The sequence below is a fragment of the Panulirus ornatus genome, chromosome 57 (genome assembly GCF_036320965.1).
Source record: "Panulirus ornatus isolate Po-2019 chromosome 57, ASM3632096v1, whole genome shotgun sequence".
NCBI lineage: Eukaryota > Metazoa > Arthropoda > Malacostraca > Decapoda > Palinuridae > Panulirus > Panulirus ornatus.
Window position 1 is genome coordinate 18,126,023 of NC_092280.1, and position 25,519 is coordinate 18,151,541.

The 25,519-nt window shown below is 40.7% G+C and overlaps 2 protein-coding genes across 2 annotated transcripts in view; one reads left to right on the forward strand and one right to left on the reverse strand.

Annotated features, from left to right (window-relative positions):
• Positions 1–868, reverse strand: part of Rpn1 (regulatory particle non-ATPase 1) — a 62,630-nt gene extending 61,762 nt beyond the window's left edge. The window contains exon 1 of the mRNA XM_071694508.1: positions 708–868. Coding sequence (XP_071550609.1) covers positions 708–791 — 84 coding nt within the window. The 5' untranslated portion in view covers positions 792–868. The remainder of the gene's footprint in view (positions 1–707) is intronic.
• Positions 869–18,435: 17,567 nt separating this feature from the next.
• The window catches only part of LOC139766211 (nonsense-mediated mRNA decay factor SMG9), a 69,474-nt gene continuing 62,390 nt past the window's right edge, over positions 18,436–25,519 (forward strand). Inside the window, exon 1 of the mRNA XM_071694516.1 lies at positions 18,436–18,567. Coding sequence (XP_071550617.1) covers positions 18,508–18,567 — 60 coding nt within the window. The 5' untranslated portion in view covers positions 18,436–18,507. The remainder of the gene's footprint in view (positions 18,568–25,519) is intronic.

A 25,519-nucleotide genomic window follows, 5' to 3' on the forward strand; every position in this document is an offset into this window, starting at 1 on the left:
GTGAAACACTCAGAAGCAAGGACATGTTACGAGATATATAATCTCTCCAACTGAGACAGACAATAACTGTTAAGGTTTTGAGAAGTATATGAAAACAGTTATGAACATATCTAATACTAGAAAAGAATATTTTGCACACAAAACTTTGTATACATTCCTTTCCAATCTCATATGAACAATGATAAATAAACATTATTCAAGTGGGTCTCCCACAGTTTAACACATGTATTTCATCGATCCTACAGAAGTTCTCCAGGATTTCGTTTAGGAATACTGCAAATTGTTATGATTCAACTGCAATATTGAATATAATGATTTCGATTTTTTTCTCATCTTTACCAATTTTTCTTTAAAGTTATCGACATCCCTAATCATATTCGTTTTCAATTCTAATGACAATAATAATACTTCAAACGTTCCCTGTACAGATACATTTTAGTAGCAAGACAGGCCAGTGATATGCGTGTCATCCATCCGTATGTCATTTCGGTGATGTTCTTCAACTGAAACTTGCATTTCATCCATATTTATGTTATAATGTTGGTGCTCCCTAACTGGAACTTTAGTTAGTTAAGAACTACCAGTGAAAAATCCCTCAAACCAATTCTTTCACTGCTTAAAATACTATCCATACACAGCAACCACGGAATTAATCATAAATTTTAGCACACTTAACATTTTCATAAAGCTATGAACACCACACTTACCAGCTCTTCCTTAATATCGCCATCTTTCTTATCTTCATCCTTCTTCGTCTCCTTTTTATCGGGTTTTGTACTTTCTTTAGTCATCTCGAAGAGAGGAAAGTCACTCACGGCCAAAACTCTCGGCACAAGTTTGTTGATGTTGATCGTCAACTTCTGATGGACCGTCGACACCTCTCTGACTGTTTGGTGAAAATATTCTAAATCATGTCCCTTTTTATATATTATGTTAGAAATAAGAATATCTTATATAAAAATATAACCCTATCTGATTGATGATAAAAATATTTAATAATTACAGCGTTTTGAAGTCGAAGAAATACGTAATAAGATTAAATCCAACTCATAAGAAGGATTTCGGTATAACTCATACAACTGGTTGGAATATATGTAGTTACAGTAAAAACAGAATATAAAGTAGTGTAAAAAAGGTAAAATCGGAATAGTCTGTGATGTTTGCTAAAAAGGTGGAATAAATGTCAAGATTCTTGGTCAGGCTAAGCTCATGGTGTACGTCGTTGTGTAAGCTGGAAAACACCGAATTTCAACTAAGAAAGACCCCGAGTTATGAACTGACTCAGCTGGGTTTACGAAGGTTGTTTTTTTTGAGTGCCCATTAAAAAAACCCTACTACCAACACCACTTAAAAGGCAAGTGACCCAAGTAAAGTACATGATATTCTGGAGGCAGGTAAACACTTTGCTTCGGTAAGATACACATTGTTGCTCTAATATAATGCACAGGGAGGAAGATGCACGTGGGACTTGGGGGAGTCCTCTCTCTCTCTCTCTCTCTCTCTCTCTCTGCAGGGAAGGTTAAAAATCCTCGCTTCTAATGGATAAAATGATGCTGCTCTAGCGGTTGGTCCCGCACAAGATGGGGGACGGTGCTCAGTAAACATACGTCTCGGTTGCAAAATCATCCGACAACAATGGACAGACTCAAGACCTGCCCAGCATGGGCCAATAGACCTCTTGCAGTGTCCTTACTTCTTTTGATGTTATCTTGATCCTCTGAGTGGTGAATAGCCTTAACATTATAGCTGTGCAAAACTTTTCTTGGCAAGCTGTGGCTAGCTGTGTAGCTAGAGTCTACGACCACTCACCTAAGGCGCCAGACCGCACTTGAGAATGCGTTGTGCAGCCATTATCTAAGCTCTAATGCTGGTCATGAACAGATAAAGATGATGTGTCGGTGCTAAGAGCGTCTTGACAAGTGTGAGGCATTTACTTCGCTGTACCGCATGTAATGTATTTAGTTTGCTGAACCTACCAGTGTTGGTTTGCTTAGTGGACGTGTGTGGTGCATGCGCACCTCGCTGCTACCCCAAGTGACTGCCACAGTCCCGTTAGATTGTTTCATGGTATATAGCAAAGTTTGTCAGCTGGTTGACAGGGTACAGATATTGACATGGTCTAGACATATAGATAGAGTGATGTAATTCAGGATGTTACGAACAATATGGATATCTAAAACGTTAACTAGTTGATGGGGACGTACAAACTGGCTGAAAATGTGGGAGTAATGCCGACTCTGCCCTGTATTTCGGGAAAATGCAACGCCGTTTCACTACTCCAACAGATCACTCCATACACAGTTCTATCATTCCATTAGTGAGCAGCGAGGCTTTATTTTTTTTTTCTACGTCAATTTAGGATCTTTTGTGGGTCCAGGGAGATACATTAGATCTAACACTGCACCATTGGGCCCTACTATATATATATATATATATATATATATATATATATATATATATATATATATATATATATAATTTTGTCCCCCACCATCATATTTGATCGCCGTTTCCCGCGTTAGCCAGGTAGTGCCATGAACAGACGAAGAAAGGCCACACCTGCGCTCATCCATTCTCTAGTTGTATTTATAATACACCGAAACCACAGCTCCCTATCCACAACCAGGCCCCACAGATCTTTCCATGGTTTACCCCAGACGCTTCACATGCCTTGGTTTAATCCATCGATTGCACGTCGAACCCAGTAAACAGTACACCACATGGTTCCCATTCACTCTATCCCATTCATGTTCAGGCCTCGATCGCTCACTATCTTCATTCCATCCTTCCATCTCCAATTTGGTCTGGTTCTCTGTCACTTAGGCCTCGCATCCACATTATATTGTTGGAACTACAGTTCCTTCAAAGCATACCCATTTTTGCTCCCTTAGATAAAGTTATTTCCACACATTCTTCGTCGCTCTCAAAACCTTCACCCCCCCCCCCCCCTCCACTACCCTATGACTCTCTTCCGCTTCCAGGGTTCCATTCGCCACCATGTCCACTCTCATGTATCTAAAGAACTTCATTTCCTCCTTTTTTTTCAATTCAGAATCACATCCCAACTAACCTGTCACTCAACCCTGCTAATCCTAATAACATTGATTTTGTTCACATCCATTTAAAGATGTCTTTCACACTTTAAATTCAGTTGCCAACTTCTGAAATTTCTCACTCAAATCTGCCATCAGTGCTGCATTATCAGCAAACCAACTGACTCACTTCCGAAGCCTTTTCATCCCCCACGGATTGCATACGAACTCCTTTCTTCAAGACTCGTATTTCCCTCCGTCACCACCTCATTCATGAACAAGTTCAACAACCATGGTAACATCAAACACCGCTGCCGCACACCTACCTTCACTGGGAACCATATACTTGCCTCTTACTCGTACACTTGCCTTACTCCCTTGATAAAAATTTCTCACTACTTCTAGTAGATATCCTCCCACACTGTATATTCATAAGACCTTCTACAAAGCATTTTTATCTGCCTTTCGTATGCTTTCCCCCCCATCTATAAATCCCACATACAATTCCATCCGTTTTTCTAAGTATTTCTAACATTCTTAAATACAAACATCTGATCTGCATATCTTCTGCCACTTCTGAAACCACATTGCTCCTCCCCAATCTAATGCTCTGTGTATGCCTTCATCTCTCGATCAATACCCTTCAATACATTTTTTTAGATATACTCATCAAACTTATGCCTCTATTGAACACTCACCTTTGTCCCCCTTACCTTTTAAAAGTGGCCTTATTTAAGCATTCCGTCAATCCTCACACCTCATTATCCATACTTACAACGAAAATCTGTACCAAGCAATCAACAAAACTCTTTCCCTTTCTTAGTAAATTCAGCAATACCATCCACTCCAGCCACATATCATCTGCAAGACTTTCACCACCACGTCTCTTTCTACCAAACCACACTCATTGACTCACTTCGCACACCACCAAACGCCCTACATCTGCCACTCTATCATCAAACACATTCAACTGTCATTCAAAATACTCACTCCATCACTACCTGTTATCACTTTCCTCCTTTCGCCCTTCACCTACGTTTGAGATTTGTACTCTTGTCTCGCACATTATTTACCTCCTTCCAAAACATCTTTTTATTCTCCCCAAAGTTTACTGATACTCTTTCACCCCAACTCATTTGCCCTCTTTTTCAACCCCTGCACATTCCTCTTGACTTCCTGCCGCTTTCTTTTAAGCATTCCTCAATCATGTGCACTCCTTCCTTGTAAGTACCGGCCAGACGCCTCTCTTCTCATTCACTTGCAACTTTACTTCTTCATCCCACCACTCACTACCCTTTCTAATCTGCCCATCTCCCACCTTTAACATGCCACGCGAATTTCTTACAAATGCCAGCTGTGCGTCCGTAAATACCTCCCATTTCTCACTCACTTTCCCTTGCGTCATTTACTCTCACCTTTTGCCATTCTACGCTCAATCTCTCCTATTGTATCCTCACAAGTCCCTTTTCCAAGCTCACTTACTCTCTCTCTTTTCTCACCGACATTGTTAACTCTTTCTCGAAAAACTCTTCCATCGCTTCCACGAGATAGTGATCAGTCATCCCAACAGCTACAGCTTTCAGCACATTTACATGCAAAAGTCTTTCTTCTACACGCCTATCAATTAATACGTAATCTAATAACGACCGCTGACCATCTACTCACATAGGTTTACTTGTGTATGTCTCTTTTTTAAATCAGATATTCCCCGTCATCAGTCCTTTCTCTGCACACAACTCTACAAGCTGTTCACCATTTTCAGTCATAACGCTGAATGGTTCATGCGTCCCAGTTATACTCTCAACTGCCACATTACTTACCTTTGCATTTAAATCATCCATCTTTTACATCAAAATTGTTGACACACCCACTCTACTGACCCCATACACTTTCCTCTCCTAATTTTTCTTCCTATGGCCAAGTGCATAAGGACAAATAATCATCCATCTCTCCACCCACTTTCAGTTCTCCCCACATAAATCTAGAAATTACTTCCTTACACTCTATAACGCACTCCCAGAACTCCTGCTTCAGGAGTAGTGCTTCTTCCTTAGCCTTTGTCCTCTCACCAACCCCAAACTTTACTCCTAAGACATTACTAAACAATTCTTCCCCTTTATCCTTCAGCTTTGTTTCACTCATAGCCAGAACATCCAGGTTTCTTTACTCTACCTATCTCTATTCTCATTTTGGTTGCATCCACACACATTAAGACACCTTAATCTGAGCCTTCGAAGAGGACAAGCATTCCCTGACTGGCTTCCCCCTTCTGTTCCTTCGTTTTTGAGGAATTGAAATTTAAAAGTATTTGTGAGTGTGTGTGTGTGTGTGTGTGTGGGGGGGGGGGGGGGGGGGGTCCAATCCCTGTGATATCTGCACACACCCCGGCCGCCGACCAACCTTCACTCTCTGCTTTTAGCAACTTACCTTCTACACCGTATATTCGTAAGACCTTCCACAAAGCATCTCTGTCAACTCATATGCCTTCTCCAGATCCATAGATGCCACATACGAATCCATCTATTTTTTTCTAAGTATTTCTCACACAGATTGTAAAGCAAATACCTAATCCACACATCCTCTGCCACTTTTGTAACCACACTGCTCCTCCCAAGTCTCAGGCTCTGTACATGCCTTCACCCTCTCAGTCAATAGCCTCCCATACAGCTTACCAGGTATACTCAGATTTATACCTCTGTAGTTTGAACACTCACCTTTATCCCCCATGCTATTATACAGTGGTACTATACATGCATTTTGATAATCCTCAGGCACCTCACCACGATCCATGCATATATATGAAATCCTTGCCAATCAATCAAGAACACAAACTCCCCCTTTCTTAATGAGTCAAACTGCAATACCATCCACTTCAGCCGCCTTAACACATTTCATCGAATGCAAACCACTCTCCCTGATTCTCTTTTCGCATTCCATCCTGGGATGGTATGCAAAGTGAGTCATGTGGTATGGTTTGGTGAAGAGAGAAAGTTAGTGAAAGCCTTGCATAAGATGAAATGTGGCAAGGCGGCTGGAGTGGATGGTATTGCACTTGAATTTTTTCAGAAAATGGGTGACAGTAGTGTTGATTGGTTTATAAGGATTTTCAGTGCATTTATAGATTATAATGAAGTGCCTGAGGATTGGCGAAATGCATGTAAAGTGCCATTTTTTAAAGGTGAGTGTTCAAACTACACTGTGAGTAATAGATAGGTATTGATTCAGAGGATGATAGCATGCACAGTGCATCAGACGGGAGGAGCAATGCGGTTTCAAAAATGGTAGGGGATGTGTGGATGAGGTGTTTGCTTTAAAGAATGTGTATGAGAAATATCTAGAAAAGCATGAATTTGTATGTGGAATTTATGGATCTGGAAGAGGCATATGACAGTTGATAGAAATGGTTTTTAGAAAGTCTTAAGAATAAACTTTGTGGGAAGAAACTTGCTAGAAGCAGAGAAGTTTTATCAAGAGTGTAAGGCTTGGGTACGAGAGGAGAGTGATTGGTTCCAAGGGAAGGTTGGTTTGCGGCAGGGATGTGTGATGTCACCAAGGTTGTTCAATTTGTTTATGGATAGGGTAGCCTGGGAGATAAATGCGGGAGTCTTGGAGAGGGGCGAGTATGCAGTCTGTTGGGGATGAAAGGTCCAGGAAGTGAATCAGTTGTTGTTTGCTGATGATACATCATTGGTGGTGGATTTGAATGGAAAACTGCTTAAGTTGTTGAATGAGTTTGGAAGTGTGTGTGAAAGGAGAAAGTTGAGAGTGAATGTGAATAAAAGCAACGATATTAGGTTCAGCAGGTATGAGGGATAGATGTAAGTTGTAACGGAAAAGAAATAGAGGAAGTGAAGTGTTTTAGATATATGGGAGTGGACATGGTGGCGAATAGAACCATGGAAGCGGGAATGGCTCATATGGTAAGGAGGGACAAAGGATCAGGTAACGCTGAAGAATGTATGAAAGAACGTTATATGGGATGAGATGGCCTGGGAAGTGAGTCAGTTGTTGTTCACTGATGATACAGCTCTAGTGGATGATTCGAGTGAGAAACTGCAGAAGTTGGTGACTGAGTTTAGAAAAGGGTATGAAAGGAGAAAGTTGAGAGTAAATGTGAATAAGAGCAAGGTTATTAGGTTCGGTAGGGTTGAGGGGACAAGTTAAGTGGGATGTGAGTTTGAATGGAGCAAAATTGGAGGAAGTGAAGTGCTTTAGATATCTGGGAGTGAACTAGCAGCGGATGGAACCATGGAGCGGAAGTGAGTCACAGGGTGGAGGAGGGGGCGACGCTTCTGGGTGCGATGAAGAATGTGTGGGAGAAGAGAACGTTATTTCGGAGAGCAAAATTGGGTATGTTTGAACTAATAGTAGTTCCAACGATATTATATAGTTAGGACGCATGGGCTATAGGTTTGTACGGAGGAAGATGGATGTATTGGAAATGAAATGGTTTGAGAACAGTATGTGGTGTGAGTGGTTTGAGCGAGTAAGTAATGAAAGGGTAAGAGAGATGTGTGGAAATAAAAAGTGGTTGAGAGAACAGAAAAAGGTGTGTTGAAATGGTTTGGACATATGGAGAAAATGAGTGAGGAGAGATTGACAAAGATGTGTTAGAGGTCGAGGGAACGAAGAGAAGTGGGAGACCAAATTGGAGGTGGAAGGATAGAGTGAAAAAGATTTTGAGCGACCGGGGCCTGAACATACACAAGGGTAAGAGGCGTGCAAGGAATAGAGTGAACTGGAACAATATGGTATACCGGGATCGACGTGTTGTCAATGGACTGAACCAGGGCATGTGAAACGTCTAGGGTAAACCATGGAAAGGTGTGTGGAGCCTGGATGTGGATAGGAAGCTGTGGTTTCTATGCATTACACATGACAGCTAGAGACTGAGTATGAACGAATGTGGCCTTTTTTGTGTGTTATCCTGGCGTTACTTCGCTGAAGCAGGGGGTAGCGATGATGTTTGCTGTTTATATATATATATATATATTTATATATATATATATATATATATATATATATATATATATATATATATATATATATATATATATATATATATATATAAATTCCCTGCGTGTCGTAGAAGGCGACTAAAAGGGGAGGGAGCGGGGGCTGGAAATCCTCCCCTCTCGTTTTTTTTTTTTTTTTTTTTAATTTTCCAAAAGAAGGATCAGAGTAGGGCCAGGTGAGGATATTCCAAAAAAGGCCCAGTCCTCTGTTCTTAACGCTACCTCGCTAACGCGGGAAATGGCGAATAGTTTAAAAGAAAAAAAAAAAAAAAAAGAAAATATATTCCTATGAGTCCACTGGGAAAATGAAACACGATAAGTTCCCAATTGCACTTTCGTGTAATAATCACATCATCAGGGGAGACAAAACAGAGAAATATAACGGTCGGTTGATATACATCGAAGAGACGAAGCTAGGACGCCATTTGGTAAACCCCTGATGATGTGATTATTACACGAAAGTGCACTTGGGAACTTATCGTGTTTCATTTTCCCCCTAGACTCATAGGAATATATTGATCACGCGCAAAATTGTGATCCTTTCCAATATATATATATATATATATATATATATATATATATATATATATATATATATATATATATATATATATATATAAAGTGAAAGCTTTGCGGAAGATGAAAGCCGGCAAGGCGGCGGGTTTGGATGGCATCGCTGTGGAATTTATCAAAAAAGGGGGTGATTGTGTTGTTGATTCAATATATGTATGGTTCATGGTGAAGTGCCGGAGGATTGGCGGAATGCATATATAGCGCCACTGTACAAAGACAAAGGAGATGAAGGCGACTGTTCAAAGTTTGTTGAGTATTCCTGGTAAATTATATGGGAGGGTATCGATTGAGAGGGTGAAGTCATGTACAGAGCATCAGATTGGGGAGGATCAGTGTATTTTCAGAAGTGGTAGAGGATGTGTGGATCAGGTGTTTGCTTTGAACAATGTATGAGAGAAATACTTAGAAATGCAGATGGTTTGTATGTAGCATTTATGGATCTGGAGAAGGCATATGTTGATAGAGATGCTCTGTGGAAGGTATTAAGAGTATATGGTGTGGAAGGTAAGTTGCTAGAAGGATCGAAAAGCTTTTATCGAGGATGTAAGGCACGTGTACGAGTAGGAAGAGAGGAAAGTGATTGGTTCTCAGTGAATGTCGGCTTGCGGCAGGGGTGCGTGATGTCTCCATGGTTGTTTAAATTGTTTATGGATGGGGTTGTTAGGGAGGTGAATGCAAGAGTTTTGGAGAGAGGGGCAAGTATGCAGTCTGTTGTGGATGAGAGAGCTTGGGAAGTGAGTCGGTTGTTGTTAGCTGATGATACAGCGCTGGTGGCTGATTCGGGTGGGAAACTGCAAAAGTTGGTGACTCAGTTTGGTAAACTGTGTGAAAGAGGAAAGCTGAGAGTAAATGTGAATAAGAGCAAAGTTATTAGGTTCAGCAGTTGAGGGACAAGTAAATTGGGAGGTAAGTTTTTGTGGAGAAAAACTAGAGGAAGTGAAGTGTTTTAGATATCTGCGAGTGGATGTGGCAGCGGATGGAACAATGGAAGTGGACGTGAGTCACAGGCTGGGGGAGGGGGAGAAGTTTCTGGGACCGTTGAAGAATGTGTGGAAGGCGAGAAAGCAAAAATGAGTATGTTGGAGGGAATAGTGGTTCCAACAATTTTATATGGTTGTGAGGCATGGGCTATAGATAGGGTTGTGCGGAGGAGGGTGGATGTGTTGGAAATGAGATGTTTGAGGACAATGTGTAATGTGAGGTAGTTTGATCGAGTAAGTAATGAAAGGGTAAGAGAGATGTGTGGTAATATAAAGAGTGTGGTTGAGAGAGCAGAAAAGGGTGTATTGAAATGGTTTGGTCACATGATGAGAATGAGTGAGCATATACACATGAGTGGGCGTATATATATATATATATATATATATATATATATATATATATATATATATATATATATATATATATATGTATGTATATATATATATATATATATATATATATATATATATATATATATATATATATATATATATATTTTTTTTTTTTTTATTATTATACTTTGTCGCTGTCTCCCGCGTTTGCGAGGTAGCGCAAGGAAACAGACGAAAGAAATGGCCCAACCCACCCCCATACACATGTATATACATACGTCCACACACGCAAATATACATACCTACACAGCTTTCCATGGTTTACCCCAGACGCTTCACATGCTTTGATTCAATCCACTGACAGCACGTCAACCCCGGTATACCACATCGCTCCAATTCACTCTATTCCTTGCCCTCCTTTCACCCTCCTGCATGTTCAGGCCCCGATCACACAAAATCTTTTTCACTCCATCTTTCCACCTCCAATTTGGTCTCCCTCTTCTCGTTCCCTCCACCTCCGACACATAGATCCTCTTGGTCAATCTTTCCTCACTCATTCTCTCCATGTGCCCAAACCACTTCAAAACACCCTCTTCCGCTCTCTCAACCACGCTCTTTTTATTTCCACACATCTCTCTTACCCTTACGTTACTCACTCGATCAAACCACCTCACACCACACATTGTCCTCAAACATCTCATTTCCAGCACATCCATCCTCCTGCGCACAACTCTATCCATAGCCCACGCCTCGCAACCATACAACATTGTTGGAACCACTATTCCTTCAAACATACCCATTTTTGCTTTCCGAGATAATGTTCTCGACTTCCACACATTCTTCAAGGCCCCCAGAATTTTCGCCCCCTCCCCCACCCTATGATCCACTTCCGCTTCCATGGTTCCATCCGCTGCCAGATCCACTCCCAGATATCTAAAACACTTCATTTCCTCCAGTTTTTCTCCATTCAAACTCACCTCCCAATTGACTTGACCCTCAACCCTACTGTACCTAATAACCTTGCTCTTATTCACATTTACTCTTAACTTTCTTCTTCCACACACTTTACCAAACTCAGTCACTAGCTTCTGCAGTTTCTCACATGAATCAGCCACCAGCGCTGTATCATCAGCGAACAACAACTGACTCACTTCCCAAGCTCTCTCATCCCCAACAGACTTCATACTTGCCCCTCTTTCCAAAACTCTTGCATTTACCTCCCTAACAACCCCATCCATAAACAAATTAAACAACCATGGAGACATCACACACCCCTGCCGCAAACCTACATTCACTGAGAACCAATCACTTTCCTCTCTTCCTACACGTACACATGCCTTACATCCTCGATAAAAACTTTTCACTGCTTCTAACAACTTTCCTCCCACACCATATATTCTTAATACCTTCCACAGAGCATCTCTATCAACTCTATCATATGCCTTCTCCAGATCCATAAATGCTACATACAAATTCATTTGTTTTTCTAAGTATTTCTCACATACATTCTTCAAAGCAAACACCTGATCCACACATCCTCTACCACTTTTAAAACCACACTACTCTTCCCCAATCTCATGCTCTGTGCATGCCTTCACCCTCTCAATCAATACCCTCCCATATAATTTCCCAGGAATACTCAACAAACTTATACCTCTGTAATTTGAGCACTCACTTTTATCCCCTTTGCCTTTGTACAATGGCACTATGCAAGCATTCCGCCAATCCTCAGGCACCTCACCATGAGTCATACATACATTAAATAACCTTACGAACCAATCAACAATACAGTCACCCCCTTTTTTAATAAATTCCACTGCAATAACATCCAAACCCGCTGCCTTGCCGGCTTTCATATTCCGCAAAGTTTTTGCTACCTCTTCTCTGTTTACCAAATCATTCTTCCTGCCCCTCTCACTTTGCACACCACCTCGACCATAACACCCTATATATATATATATATATATATATATATATATATATATATATATATTAACACGTAATCCAATAACGCTCTCTGGCCATTAAGCAGTTAAAAGTTCTTATCGAGGATGTAAGGCATGTGTACGAGTAGGAAGAGAGGAAAGTGATTGGTTCTCAGTGAATGTTAGTTTGCGTCAGGGGTGGGTGATGTCTCCATGGTTGTTTAATTTGTTTACGGATGGGGTTGTTAGGGAGTTGAATGCAAGAGTTTTGGAAAGAGGGGCAAGTATGCAGTCTGTTGTGGATGAGAGAGCTTGGGAAGTGAGTCAGTTGTTCGCTGATGATACAGGGCTGGTGGTTGATTCGGGTGAGAAACTGCAGAAGCTGGTGTCTGAGTTTGGTAAACTGTGTGAAAGAAGAAAGCTGAGAGTAAATATGAATAAGAGCAAGGTTATTAGGTACAGTAGGGTTGGGGGACAAGTCAACTGGGAGGTAAGTTTGAATGGAGAAAAACTGGAGGAAGTAAAGTGTTTTAGATATCTGGGAGTGGATTTGGCAGCGGATGCAACCATGGAAGCGGAAGTGAATCATAGGGTGGGGGAGGGGACGAAAGTTCTGGGAGCTTTGAAAAATGTGTGGAAGTCGAGAACGTTATCTTGGAAAGCAAAAATAGGTATGTTTGAAGGAATAGTGGTTCCAACAATGTTATATGGTTGCGAGGCGTGGGCTATAGATAGAGTTGTGCGGAGGAGGGTGGATGTGCTGGAAATGAGAAGTTTGAGGACAATATGTGGTGTGAGGTGGTTTGATCGAGTAAGTAATGAAAGGGTAAAAGATATGTGTGGTAATAAAAAGAGTGTGGTTGAGAGAGCAGAGGAGGATGTTTTGAAATGGTTTGGTCACATGGAGAGAATGAGTGAGGAAAGATTGACAAAGAGGATATATGTGTCAGAAGTGGAGGGAATGAGGAGAAGTGGGAGACCAAATTGGAAGTGGAAAGATGGGGTGAAAAAGAATTTGAGTGATCGGGGCCTGAACATTCACATGCGTGAATTGGAACTATGTGTTATACTGGGGTCGACGTGCTGTCAGTGGATTGACCCAGGGCATGTGAAGCGTCCGAAGTAAACCATGGAAAGTTCTGTGGTGCCTGGATGTGGAAAGGGAGCTGTGGTTACGGTGCATTATACATGACAGCTAGAGACTGAGTGTGAACGAATGTGGCCTTTGTTGTCTTTTCCTAGCGCTACCTCGCGCACATGCGGGTGGAGGGGGGTTGTCATTTCATGTGTGGCGGGGTGGCAACGGGAATGAATAAAGGGCAGACAGTATGAATTATGTACGTGTATATATGTATATGTCTGTGTGTACATATATGTATACGTTGAGATGTATAGGTATGTATATGTGCGTGTGTGGACGTGGATGTATATACATGAGTATGTGAGTGGGTTGGGCCGTTCTTTCGTCCGTTTCCTTGCGCTACCTCGCTAACGCGGGAGACCGACAAAGTATAATGAAATATATATATATATATATATATATATATATATATATATATATATATATATATATATATATATATATTATGGGAGGGTATTGATTGAGAGGGTGAAGGCATGTACAGAGCATCAGATTGGGGAAGAGCAGTGTGGTTTTAGAAGTGGTAGAGGATGTGTGGATCAGGTGTTTGCTTTGAAAAATGTATGTGAGAAATACTTAGAAAAGCAAATGGATTTGTATGTAGCATTTATGGATCTGGAGAAGGCATATGATAGAGTTGATAGAGATGCTCTGTGGAAGGTATTAAGAATATATGGTGTGGGAGGAAAGTTGTTAGAAGCAGTGAAAAGTTTTTATCGAGGATGTGAGGCATGTGTACGTGTAGGAAGAGAGGAAAGTGATTGGTTCTCAGTGAATGTAGGTTTGCGGCAGGGGTGTGTGATGTCTCCATGGTTGTTTAATTTGTTTATGGGTGGGGTTGTTAGGGAGGTGAATGCAAGAGTTTTGGAAAGAGGGGCAAGTATGAAGTCTGTTGGGGATGAGAGAGCTTGGGAAGTGAGTCAGTTGTTGTTCGCTGATGATACAGCGCTGGTGGCTGATTCATGTGAGAAACTACAGAAGCTGGTGACTGAGTTTGGTAAAGTGTGTGAAAGAAGAAAGTTAAGAGTAAATGTGAATAAGAGCAAGGTTATTAGGTACAGTAGGGTTGAGGGTCAAGTCAACTGGGAGGTGAGTTTGAATGGAGAAAAACTGGAGGAAGTGAAGTGTTTTAGATATCTGGGAGTGGATCTGGCAGCGGATGGAACCATGGAAGCGGAAGTGGATCATAGGGTGGGGGAGGGGGCGAAAATTCTGAGGGCCTTGAAGAATGTGTGGAAGTCGAGAACATTATCTTGGAGAGCAAAAATGGGTATGTTTGAAGGAATAGTGGTTCCAACAATGTTGTATGGTTGCGAGGCGTGGACTATGGATAGAGTTGTGCGCAGGAGGATGGATGTGCTGGAAATGAGATGTTTGAGGACAATGTGCGGTGTGAGGTGGTTTGATCGAGTAAGTAACGTAAGGGTAAGAGAGATGTGTGGAAATAAAAAGAGCGTGGTTGAGAGAGCAGAGGAGGGTGTTTTGAAATGGTTTGGTCACATGGAGAGAATGAGTGAGGAAAGATTGACCAAGAGGATATATGTGTCGGAGGTGGAGGGAACGAGGAGAAGAGGGAGACCAAATTGGAGGTGGAAAGATGGAGTGAAAAAGATTTTGTGTAATCGGGGCCTGAACATGCAGGAGGGTGAAAGGAGGGCAAGGAATAGAGTGAGTTGGAGCGATGTGGTATACCGGGGTTGACGTGCTGTCAGTGGATTGAATCAGGGCATGTGAAGCGTCTGGAGTAAACCATGGAAAGCTGTGTAGGTATGTATATTTGCGTGTGTGGACGTATGTATATACATGTGTATGGGGGTGGGTTGGGCCATTTCTTTCGTCTGTTTCCTTGCGCTGCCTCGCAAACGCGGGAGACAGCGACAAAGCAAAAAAAAAAAAAAAAAAAAAAAAAAATATATATATATATATATATATATATATATATATATATATATATATATATATATATATATATATATCGGGTAACAGATGCAAGTAAGAAACTGCAGGCGTTGGTGACTTAGTTTGCAAGATTATGTGAAAGGAGATAGTTGACAGTGAATGTAAAGCAAGGTTAGTTAATAGGTTTAGCAAAGATGAAGTTAATTGGGATTAGTTTGCGTGGAAAGAAATAGGAAAAAGTGAAGTGTTTCAGTTACCTAAGAGTGAGCATAGCAGCAAATGGAATGGAACCATCGAGGCGGAAGTAAGTCATAAGGCGGGGGAGGGGGGCCAAGGTTCTGGGAGCGCTGAAGAATGTGTGGGAAAAGAGATAATTATATAGGAGGGCTAAATTGGATATGTTCGAAGGAATAGTAGTCCCATCTATATCATATGGATGCGAGGCATGGGTTATAGATAAGGCTAAATGGAGGAGGGTGGATGTGTTGGAAATGAAATGTGTTAGAACAATATTGTGTGAGGTAGTTTGATTAAGTAATGAAAGGGTTAGAGAGAGATAAGGTTATAAATAGAGTGGGAGAGATGAAGTGGATGTGCTGAAATGGTTTGAACATACGGAGAGAATGAGCGAGGGTAGTTTGACAAAGCGGAAATGTCAGAAGTGGAGGGGAAAAAATGACGCGGGAGACTAAACTTGAGTTGAAAGGATATAGTGAAAATATATCTTCAGCGATTGGGGCCTGAACATGCAGAAGGGTGAAAGGCGTGCACGGATAGAGTGAACTGGAACGATGTGGTGTACTAGGGTCGACGTGCTGTCAATGGACTGAACCAGGGCATGTTAAGCGTCCTGGGATAAACATGGAAAGGTTTGTGGGAAAGAGGGAGTGTTGTCTTGGAGGGGAAAAAATGGTATGTTGGAGGGTATAGCAGTCTTAACGATCGTTATGTTGTAAGGATGCGATGCATGGGCTGTAGCCCATGCATCGCATGTGCGGATGAGGATGGATTTGTTGGAAATGTGATGTTTAAGGACATTGTGTAACCTGAGATGGTTCGATCGAGTAAGCAATAAAAGGGTAAAAGAGAAGTGTATCAATAAGAGTGTGGTTTATTGAGCTGAAGAGAAAGTGCTGAAATGGTCTGGACATGTGAAGAGAATGAATGGGGAGGGGGTTGACAAAGGAGTTATGTGTCAGAAATGTAGAGGAAGAGGTGACGCAGGAGACCAAACTGGAGATGAAAGGATGGAGTGAAAAATGTTTTAAGTGATCGGGACCTAATCATGCAGGAGAGTGAAAGATGTGCACACAATCAAGTGAATTGGAACGATACGTTGTAAGTAGACGACGTGATGTCAACAGGGTATGTGAGCGATCTGTGTAAACCATGTAACGGTCTGTCGGGCTTGGCTGTGAACCGGGATCTGCCATTTTTGTATTCACCAGTCGAAGTACCTGAGCATCTTCATGATTTCTTAATAATTCTTGGCCATGCATGGTATCATTACGTGTAAAGCCTCTCTCGTGCTAAAGAACGGTCTATCTCCTTGTAACTAACTGCAAAGGTGAAACAATTGACCACATACAAGTGTAGAATGGTCCAGGCATTAACTCTACATTTGTGCGAAATGTGATGAAAACTTAATTGTGTATCTGTATTATCTGATGTAGAGTCAGAGGAAAGGAAGATACACTTAATTTGTGTATCTGTATTATCTGATGTAGAGTCAGAGGAAAGGAAGATACACTTAATTTGTGTATCTGTATTATCTGATGTAGAGTCAGAGGAAAGGAAGATACACTTAATTTGTGTATCTGTATTATCTGATGTAGAGTCAGAGGAATGGAAGATACACTTAATTTGTGTATCTGTATTATCTGATGTAGAGTCAGAGGAAAGGAAGATACACTTAATTTGTGTATCTGTATTATCTGATGTAGAGTCAGAAGAAAGGAAGATACACTTAATTTGTGTATCTGTATTATCTGATGTTTTTTTTTTTTTTTTTTTTTTTTTCATACTATCCGCCATTTCCCGCGACAGCGAGGTAGCGTTAAGAACAGAGGACTGGGCCTTTGAGGAAATATCCTCGCCTGGCCCTCTTCTCTGTTCCTTCTTTTGGAAAATTAAAAAAAAAACGAGAGGGGAGGATTTCCAGCCCCCCGCTCCCATTATGATGTAGTCATAATAAAAGAAGATACACTTAATTTGTGTATCTGTATTATCTGATGTAGAGTCATAAGAAAGGAAGATACACTTGATTTGTGTATCTGTATTATCTGATGTAGAGTCAGAAGAAAGGAAGACCCGTCATGTATTGATAAATTCGTTGACTGCTATGATCGGCTTCAGTCATGAGCTGACAGACCTTCCTACCGTCGCCAGGAATCACTGTCGGCGTAGTGCCAGCTGAACTTGTGTCGTATATTTATAACAAGAATGGATATTGATGTTGTTCGCCTTTTTTTAAGCTTTCACAACAAGTGAAACTCTACACATTCAAATTACATCAGTTAGAAGCATGTATCCCTGAGGAGTGCATTCTGCTGGAATAAAAAAAGATTCGTCTCCACTTGTCTCAACCTTAAAGAACATCCTCAGATATTTACATTAATAGTTGAGCAGAATATTGGTATTTGACGATTTGCTTCTGATATTAACTTTAAGGGTAAAACCATTCATTAAGCTCAGACAGAACGAGATGATAGACAAGAAACAACAGTTAAGTATATGAATACTCAGTACTTGCATTATTGTTATCACCGGTTAACGTGATCAAAAACGATTTAGTATCGGAACAAAATTGTGAAGGAGTTGGTACAGTATGGATCTAGTAATTGTTTTTAATCAACAGTCATGTAAGACACACAAAGCTTAGTTGGATCATCAAAAGATACGACGTAATATGAAGTTGAAGTGGTTCATTATCATGATGTGTTTAGAAACATTTCAGCACAAACTCTTTAGCGTCCTTTACCCTACTCTTTACATTACCACACTTCTATCTTACCCTATCTTTTTTTTTTACACAATCAACCCTCCTCACAGTGCATATTGTCCTCAAACATATCATTCCCAAAACATTCACCCTCTTCCGTATATTCTCGTCCAGAGCCCATGCTTCACAACCATACGACACCGTCGAGACTACCTTCCTCCCAAACATCCCCTGTCTGATAGTGAACTCCCTTACCACACATCCCTCCATGCTCTCAGGATATTCGCCTACTCCTTCCTGTGGCTCATTTCAGCTCCCATGGTTCCAAACTGCCATATCCACTCTCAGGTATCTAACACAATAACTTCATCCAAGTTTTCTAAAGTCAGACACACACCCCAAATAACCTGTCTGTTTCCAGTGCTGGACCCTGTATATATATATATATATATATATATATATATATATATATATATATATATATATATATATATATATTGTAGTAATATGACAAGGTTAAGCGCATACGTATAGAACAATTTAAATGAACGTATTGCTAATCTTCTTGTTCCCATTTTCTGTGGCTCGCCAGTGATGTCCAACATGGCTGCTTACTAGCGAGGGGGAATGCTGACCGCAGGAAAAAACATGTCCTGTTAAGGATTATTATGGCCGATGTAGGCGACAAGGCAAGAAATAAGAGGAAGATACGAAGAGTATTCCAAAAGGTTTGTGAGTGTCTTGGGTATAATGTGTGAAAGGTGGACAAATGTTGATGTTTGTAGCTTGATTGCGTTATCGTCGACCTTCAGACAGTCATTCATTTACAGCTGTCTTGGAGTCGTTTGAGGACACGAAAGTGAAGCACACTTAATCATCTAGAGTATGGAAGGATTATCGTGATTTTTGAGAGAGGTTGAAAGAGTTTTCTGGGTATGGTTACTGAGACGAGGTGGAGGATTGTTCTGGTAGGAAATGCGTTCGTGTTCACGTAATTATTAACTTGGACGATAGATTATTAACTTTGCAGTGATGCTGTTAACTTCAGCAATACTCTCGTTACTTGACCTGATGGAATATTTCATGCTCAACTCATTTTGAAATTGCTTATTGTACACAGGAGAGCCAGTAGACTTCCTGTGTTTTTGTTTGGGTTGAACCTGGGTACTCCATGTATACTCGATGTAAAGGTTTCAGAAATTGTATCGTAAAAAAAAAAAATTATCTTTGAATTGATATTGTAAATTCATAAGAAATAGTGGTCGTGTAGGAGGTTCGTAACAGTGTATGCTATCTTTTGCAATCTTATTTAGAATATTTTCGTGAGTAAAAGAAGGAAAGTTGCTGCATTCAGTGAAATTCTTTCACATCTGTTGGCTGTATTATTCTGTACAAGGTAAACCTGGTTATATTAAGCTATATTTGGTCTGAGACAATCCTGAAGGGAACCAGATTTAGCTCCCCATCACCACTTGTGTAGGATATTTTTGAGTGACTTTGTTTTTCAGGACTGGAATTGTGCTTATAGTATACCATAACAGATGCATAGCACGATTATTTTATTTTGTTTAACGACATATGAAGTTAATGAAAGAATGGGTTCATAATTTTTATGTAAAAAGAATAAACAGAAATTATGAAAGCCCCAAGTAACTTCTTTAGTGGTTAAGGTGTGTCCAGATATCAAATTTTCTTGATTGATTTTGATGCATTGGGCAGTTTGGAATGTCATTCAGTACTCTAGAGTGTTATATGCAAATACTGATTAATTGAAAGGAAGATGAATGAATTAATGTCAGGATACAGGACTCTATGCCTCAAATGATAGGAATTATTGAGATAGCATCTAATGAAATACTTCTTAATCATAGAGTTCTTAATCACAGAGTTTACACTCATTGTAATAGTAAATCAAGAAATGTTCTTAAAAGCATTGAGGGCTTTATGGGAAAATACTTCCAGCTCTATGAAACATTGGCCATTTAGATTTAATCCATTAGCTTACTATTCTATTTTTTATTTTGCTTTGTCACTGTCTCCCGCATTTGCGAGGTAGCGCAAGGAAACAGACGAAAGAAATGGCCCAACCCACCCCCATACGCATGTATATACATACACATCCCCACACGCAAATATACGTACCCATACATCTCAGTGTACACATATATATACACAGACATATACATATACACACATGCACACAATTCACACTGTCTGCCTTTATTCATTCCCATTGCCACCTCGCCACACATGGAATAACATCCCCCTCCCCCCTCATGTGTGCGAGGTAGCGGTAGGAAAAGACAACAAAGGCCCCATTCGTTCACACTCAGTCTCTAGCTGTCATGCAATAATGCCCGAAACCACAGCTCCCTTTTCACATCCAGGCCCCACAGAACTTTCCATGGTTTACCCCAGACGCTTCACATGCCCTGATTCAATCCATTGACAGCACGTCGACCCTGTATACCACATCGATCCAGTTCACTCTATTCCTTGCCCGCCTTTCACCCGCCTGCATGTTCAAGCCCTGATCACTCAAAATCTTTTTCACTCCATCTTTCCACCTCCAATTTGGTCTCCCACTTCTCCTTGTTCCCTCCACCTCCAACACATATATCCTCTTGATCAGTCTTTCCTCACTCATTCTCTCCATTTGCCCAAACCATTTCAAAACACCCTCTTCTGCTCTCTCAACCACGCTCTTCTTATTTCCACACATCTCTCTTACCCTTACATTACTTACTCGATCAAACCACCTCACACCACATATTGTCCTCAAACAACTCATTTCCAGCACATCCACCCTCCTGCGCACAGCTGTATCCATAGCCCACGCCTCGCAACCATACAACATTGTTGGAACCACTATTCCTTCAAACATAGCCATTTTTGCTTTCGGAGATAATGTTCTCGACTTCCACACATTCTTCAAGGCTTCAAGGCATTAGCTTACTAAACATAAAAATTCTGTCTGAACTTAATGATCTCTGTCCGAAATATCAGAGAATGGCCAAGAGAAAGGTGAACATTAATCCTTTGGCTGTTTAATGAATATGCAGCACCATTCCAAAAGAAATTCACCAGTAAAATATGAAAATAAATATTGTTTTTTTGTAATACTTTTTTCAAAGCAAAAACTTAAGTGTCCATATATGGTATGGATGATTCTATAAAACACATCTGATAGGAGGGATGAGAGGAGAAGAATTAATATAAAGAGTCTATATTGGTAGTTAGGGTTGATGTCTACAGGATAGCATAAACTTTCTCAATTGCAAGCTCGATTTCTTGCTCCTTACACTGATAATGATGAATATATTGTAAGGAATGGAAAGAAATGAATTAGATGAATTTAAGGGAACGTTAAGTAGCACCTTGTTGCTTATTCATAATCACTCACAATAGACATATAATCATGACTACATCTGTGTTCATGCTTTGCAGTACATAGCATACACTCGTAATGTTCAAGAAACTTGATAGGCATGGAAACTTAAAGTGCCTGATGTAAAGGGTTGCTAAACAGCCTGATATCACTCATAAACGCTCATAAAAAACATGGTATCATCATTGCTTAAGAATTGTGATGCATAAAACACATTTACACAACACTTCTTATAACATCCATATAATATCTGGATAATCCTGAAAGCAGAGTAAAAAGAGAAAAAGATGGATCAGTAAGTGGGTTGCAGCCCTTGAACTGACAGTCAACACTTAAGTGTGAAGTTTCAGTCAACCACCATGTAGGGTGGTGCCTTACAAGATGTTGGTGCCTTTTCGTGGTTGGGCAAGGTTGGCAAACCATTTAGGGTGAACAAACTGTTTTTTGACAGCTATGGACTTGAATCATTTTAGGTGGTGAGAAGGAATATGTGTTGCGATTCAGTTGTAAATGGTGCACGCATAAATGGTGCACGTGTTCTGACTTAGTTATAAATGACACTCAAAAGTATATATCTTTATTAAGGCAGTTTCTCTAACATTATCATTGTTGCCATGAAAAAAATGTAGTTGTGTCTATAACCTTTGTCATTACTTCATTTATGTGAAAAAACAACTAAAGTCTACCATGTCAGGCAAGAAATTGAAACCAGTTTTTTATGGTTAGGTTGGAGAATGTATGTATTTATAGATATGTAAAAGAGAGACTTGGATTTGTTGAGGTTTTCAGAGAAGAGAAAATGTTGGGAGAGAAGAGAGTTGTCAGAGTAAGTGGGCTTGGAAAGGAGCCTTGGGTGAGGAAGAACCAGGAAAGATTGAGTGTAGAATGGCGAAACATAAGAGCAAATGACATGAGAAGAGTGGGTGAGGAATGGGGGGTATTTAGGGAAGCAATGATGGCATGTGGAAAAGATTCATATGGCATGAGAAAGATGGGAGGTGGGCAGATGAGAAAGGGTAGTGATTGGTGGGTTGAAGAAGTAAGTTGTTGGTGAAAGATATAAACAGAGATGTTTGAACAATACTTACAAGGAAGGAGTACAAATGACTTGGAGATGTATAAAAGAAAGTGGGAGGAGGTCAAGAGAGAGGTGCAGGGGTTGAAAAAGAGGGCAAATGAGAGTTGGGGTAAGAGAGTATCATTATTAAGCTTAGGGAGAATAAAAAGATGTTTTGGAAGGAAGTAAATAACGTGCATAAGACAAGTGAACAAATGGGAACATCAGTGAAGGGGGAAGTGATAACAGGTGAGGAGATGGAGTGAGTATTTTGAAGGTTTGTTGAATATGTTTGATGATAGAGTAGCAAATGTCTGGTGTTTTGGTAAGGGTGGTGTGCAAAGTGAGATGGTGAGGGAGAATGGTTTGGTTTAGAGAAAAGAGGTAGTGAAAGCTTTGTGGAAGATGAAATCCAGCAAGGCAGTGGGCTTGAATGGTTTTGCAGTTGAATTTATTAAGAAAGGGGATGACTATGTTGTTGGTTAGTTGTGAGGATATCTGTATGTATGGATCATGATGAAGTCCCTGAGGATTGGTGGAATGAATGCATAGTGTCAGTGGACAAAGGCAAAGGGGATAAAGGTGAATGTTCAAACTACAGAGGCATAATTTTGAGTGTTCATGGTAAATTGTATGGGAGGGTATTGATTGAGAGGGTGAAGGCATGTACAGAGTATCAGATTGGAGAGGAGCACTGGTTGCAGAAGTGGTAGAGGATGTGTGGATCAGGTGTTTGCTTTGAAGAATGTGGTAGAAATACTTAGACAAACAGATGATCCTGTATGTAGCATTTATGGATCTAGAGAAGGAAAGTGATTTGTTCCTAGTGTGGCAGGGGTGTGTGATGTCTTCATGGTTGTTTAATTTGTCTATGGATGGGGTGGTTAGGGAGGTAAATGCAAGAGTTTTGAGAGAGGGGAGAGTGTGCAGTCTGTTGGGGATGAGAGGACCTGGAAAGTGAGTCAGTTGTTGTTCGCCGTTGATACAACACTGATGGCTGATTTGAGTGAGAAACTGCAGAAGTTGGTGACCGAGTTTGGAAAAGTGTGTGAAAGGAGAAAGTTCAGAGTAAATGTGAATAAGAGCATGGTTATTAGGTTCAGCAGGGTCAAGGCTCATGTTAATTGGGATGTAAGTTTGAATGGAGAAATTTTGGAGGAAGTGTTTTAAGATCAGGGAATGGATTTAGCAGCAAGTGGAAAAATAGAAGCGAAATTGAGTCACAGGGTAGGGGAGGGGGCAAAGGTTCTGGGAGCGATCAAGAATGTGTGGAAGGAGAGAACGTCATCTCAGAGAGCAAAAAATGGGTAATTTTGAAGGAATAGTAATTCCAACAACGTAATATGGTTGTGAGGCATGGACTATAGAGAGTCTTGTACGGAGGAGAGTGGATGTGTTGGAATTGAAGTATTTGAGTACAGTATGTGGTGTGAGGTGGTTTGATCGAGTAAGTAATGTAAGGATAAGAGAGTTGAGATGAGTGGAAATATAAAGAGTATGGTTGAGAGAGCAGAAGAGGGTGTGTTGAAATAGTTTGGACATATGGAGAGAATGAGTGAGGAAAGATTAACAAAGAGGATTTATGTGTTCAGGCCCTGATCGCTCAAAATCCTTTTCACCCCATCCTTCCACCTCCAATTTGGTCTCATACGTCTCCTTGTTCCCTCCACCTATCTCATATATATCCTGAAACAGGAGTGGTGGGAGTATGTGATAGAGTGTACGAAAGTAAACTCTAGATTGATGTGGGTAAAACTGAAAGTGGATGGAGAGAGATGGGTGATTATTGGTGCCTATGCACCTGGACATGAGAAGAAAGATCATGAGAGGCAAGTGTCTTGGGAGCAGCTGAGTGAGTGTGTTAGTAGTTTTGATGCGCGAGACCGGGTTATAGGGATGGGTGATTTAAATGCAAAGATGAGTAATGTGGCAGTTGGGGGAAAAATTGGTTTTCTTGGGGTGTTCAGTGTTGTAATTGGAAATGGTGAAGAGCTTGTAGATTTGTGTGCTGAAAAAGGACTGGTGATTGGGAATACCTGGTTTAAAAAGAGAGATATACATAAGCATACGTACGTAAGTAGGAGGATGGCCAGAGAGCGTTATTGGATTACGTGGTAATTGATAGGTGCGTGAAAAAGAGACTTTTGGATGTTAATGTGCTGAGAGGTGCAAATGGAGGGATATTTGATCATTATCTTGTGAAGGCGAAGGTGAAGACTTGTAGAGGTTTTCAGAAAAGAAGAAAATGTTGGGGTGAAGAGAGTGGTGCGAGTAAGTGAGCTTAGGAAGGAGACTTGTGTGAGGAAGTACCAGGAGAGACTGAGTACTGAATGGAAAAAGGTGAGAAGAAAGGATGTAAAGGGAGTGTGGGAGGAATGGGATGTATTTAGGGAAGCAGTGATGGCTTGCGCAAAAGATGCTTGTGGCGTGAGAAGCATGGGAGGTGTGCAATTAGAAAGGGTAGTGAGTGATGGGATGAAGAAGCAAGATTATTAGTGAAAGAGAAGAGAGAGGCATTTGGATGATTTTTGCAGGGAAAAAATGCAAATGAGGGGGAGATGTATTAAAGAAAGAGGCAAGAGGTCAAGAGAAAGGTGAAAAAGAGGGCAAATGAGAGTTGGGATGAGAGAGTATCATTAAATTTTAGGGAGAATAAAAAGATGTTTTTGAAGGAGGTAAATAAAGTGTGGAAGACAAGGGAACAAATGGGAGCATCATTGAAGGGAGCTAATGGGGAGGTGATAACAAGTAGTGGTGATGTGAGAAGGAGATGGAGTAAGTATTTTGAAGGTTTGTTGAATGTGTTAGTTGATAGAGTGGCAGACATAGGGTGTTTTGGTCGAGGTGGTGTGCAAAGTGAGTGGGTTAGGGAGAATGATTTCGTAAACAGAGAGGAGGTAGTAAAAGCTTTGTGGAAGGTGAATGCTGGCAAGGCAGCGGGTTGGGATGGTACTGCAGTGGAATTTATTAAAAATGGGGGTGACTGTATTGTTGACTGGTTGGTAAGGTTATTCAATGTATGTATGACTCAGACAGTGACAAAGTAAAATAAATAGATAAATGACTCATGAGGTGCCTGAGGATTGGCGGAATGCTTGCTTAGTGCCATTGTACAAAGGCAAAAGGGATAAAGGTGAGTGCTCAAATTACAGAGGTATAAGTTTGTTGAGTATTCCTGGGAAATTATATGGAAGGGTATTGATTGAGAGAGTGAAGGCATGTACTGAGCATGAGA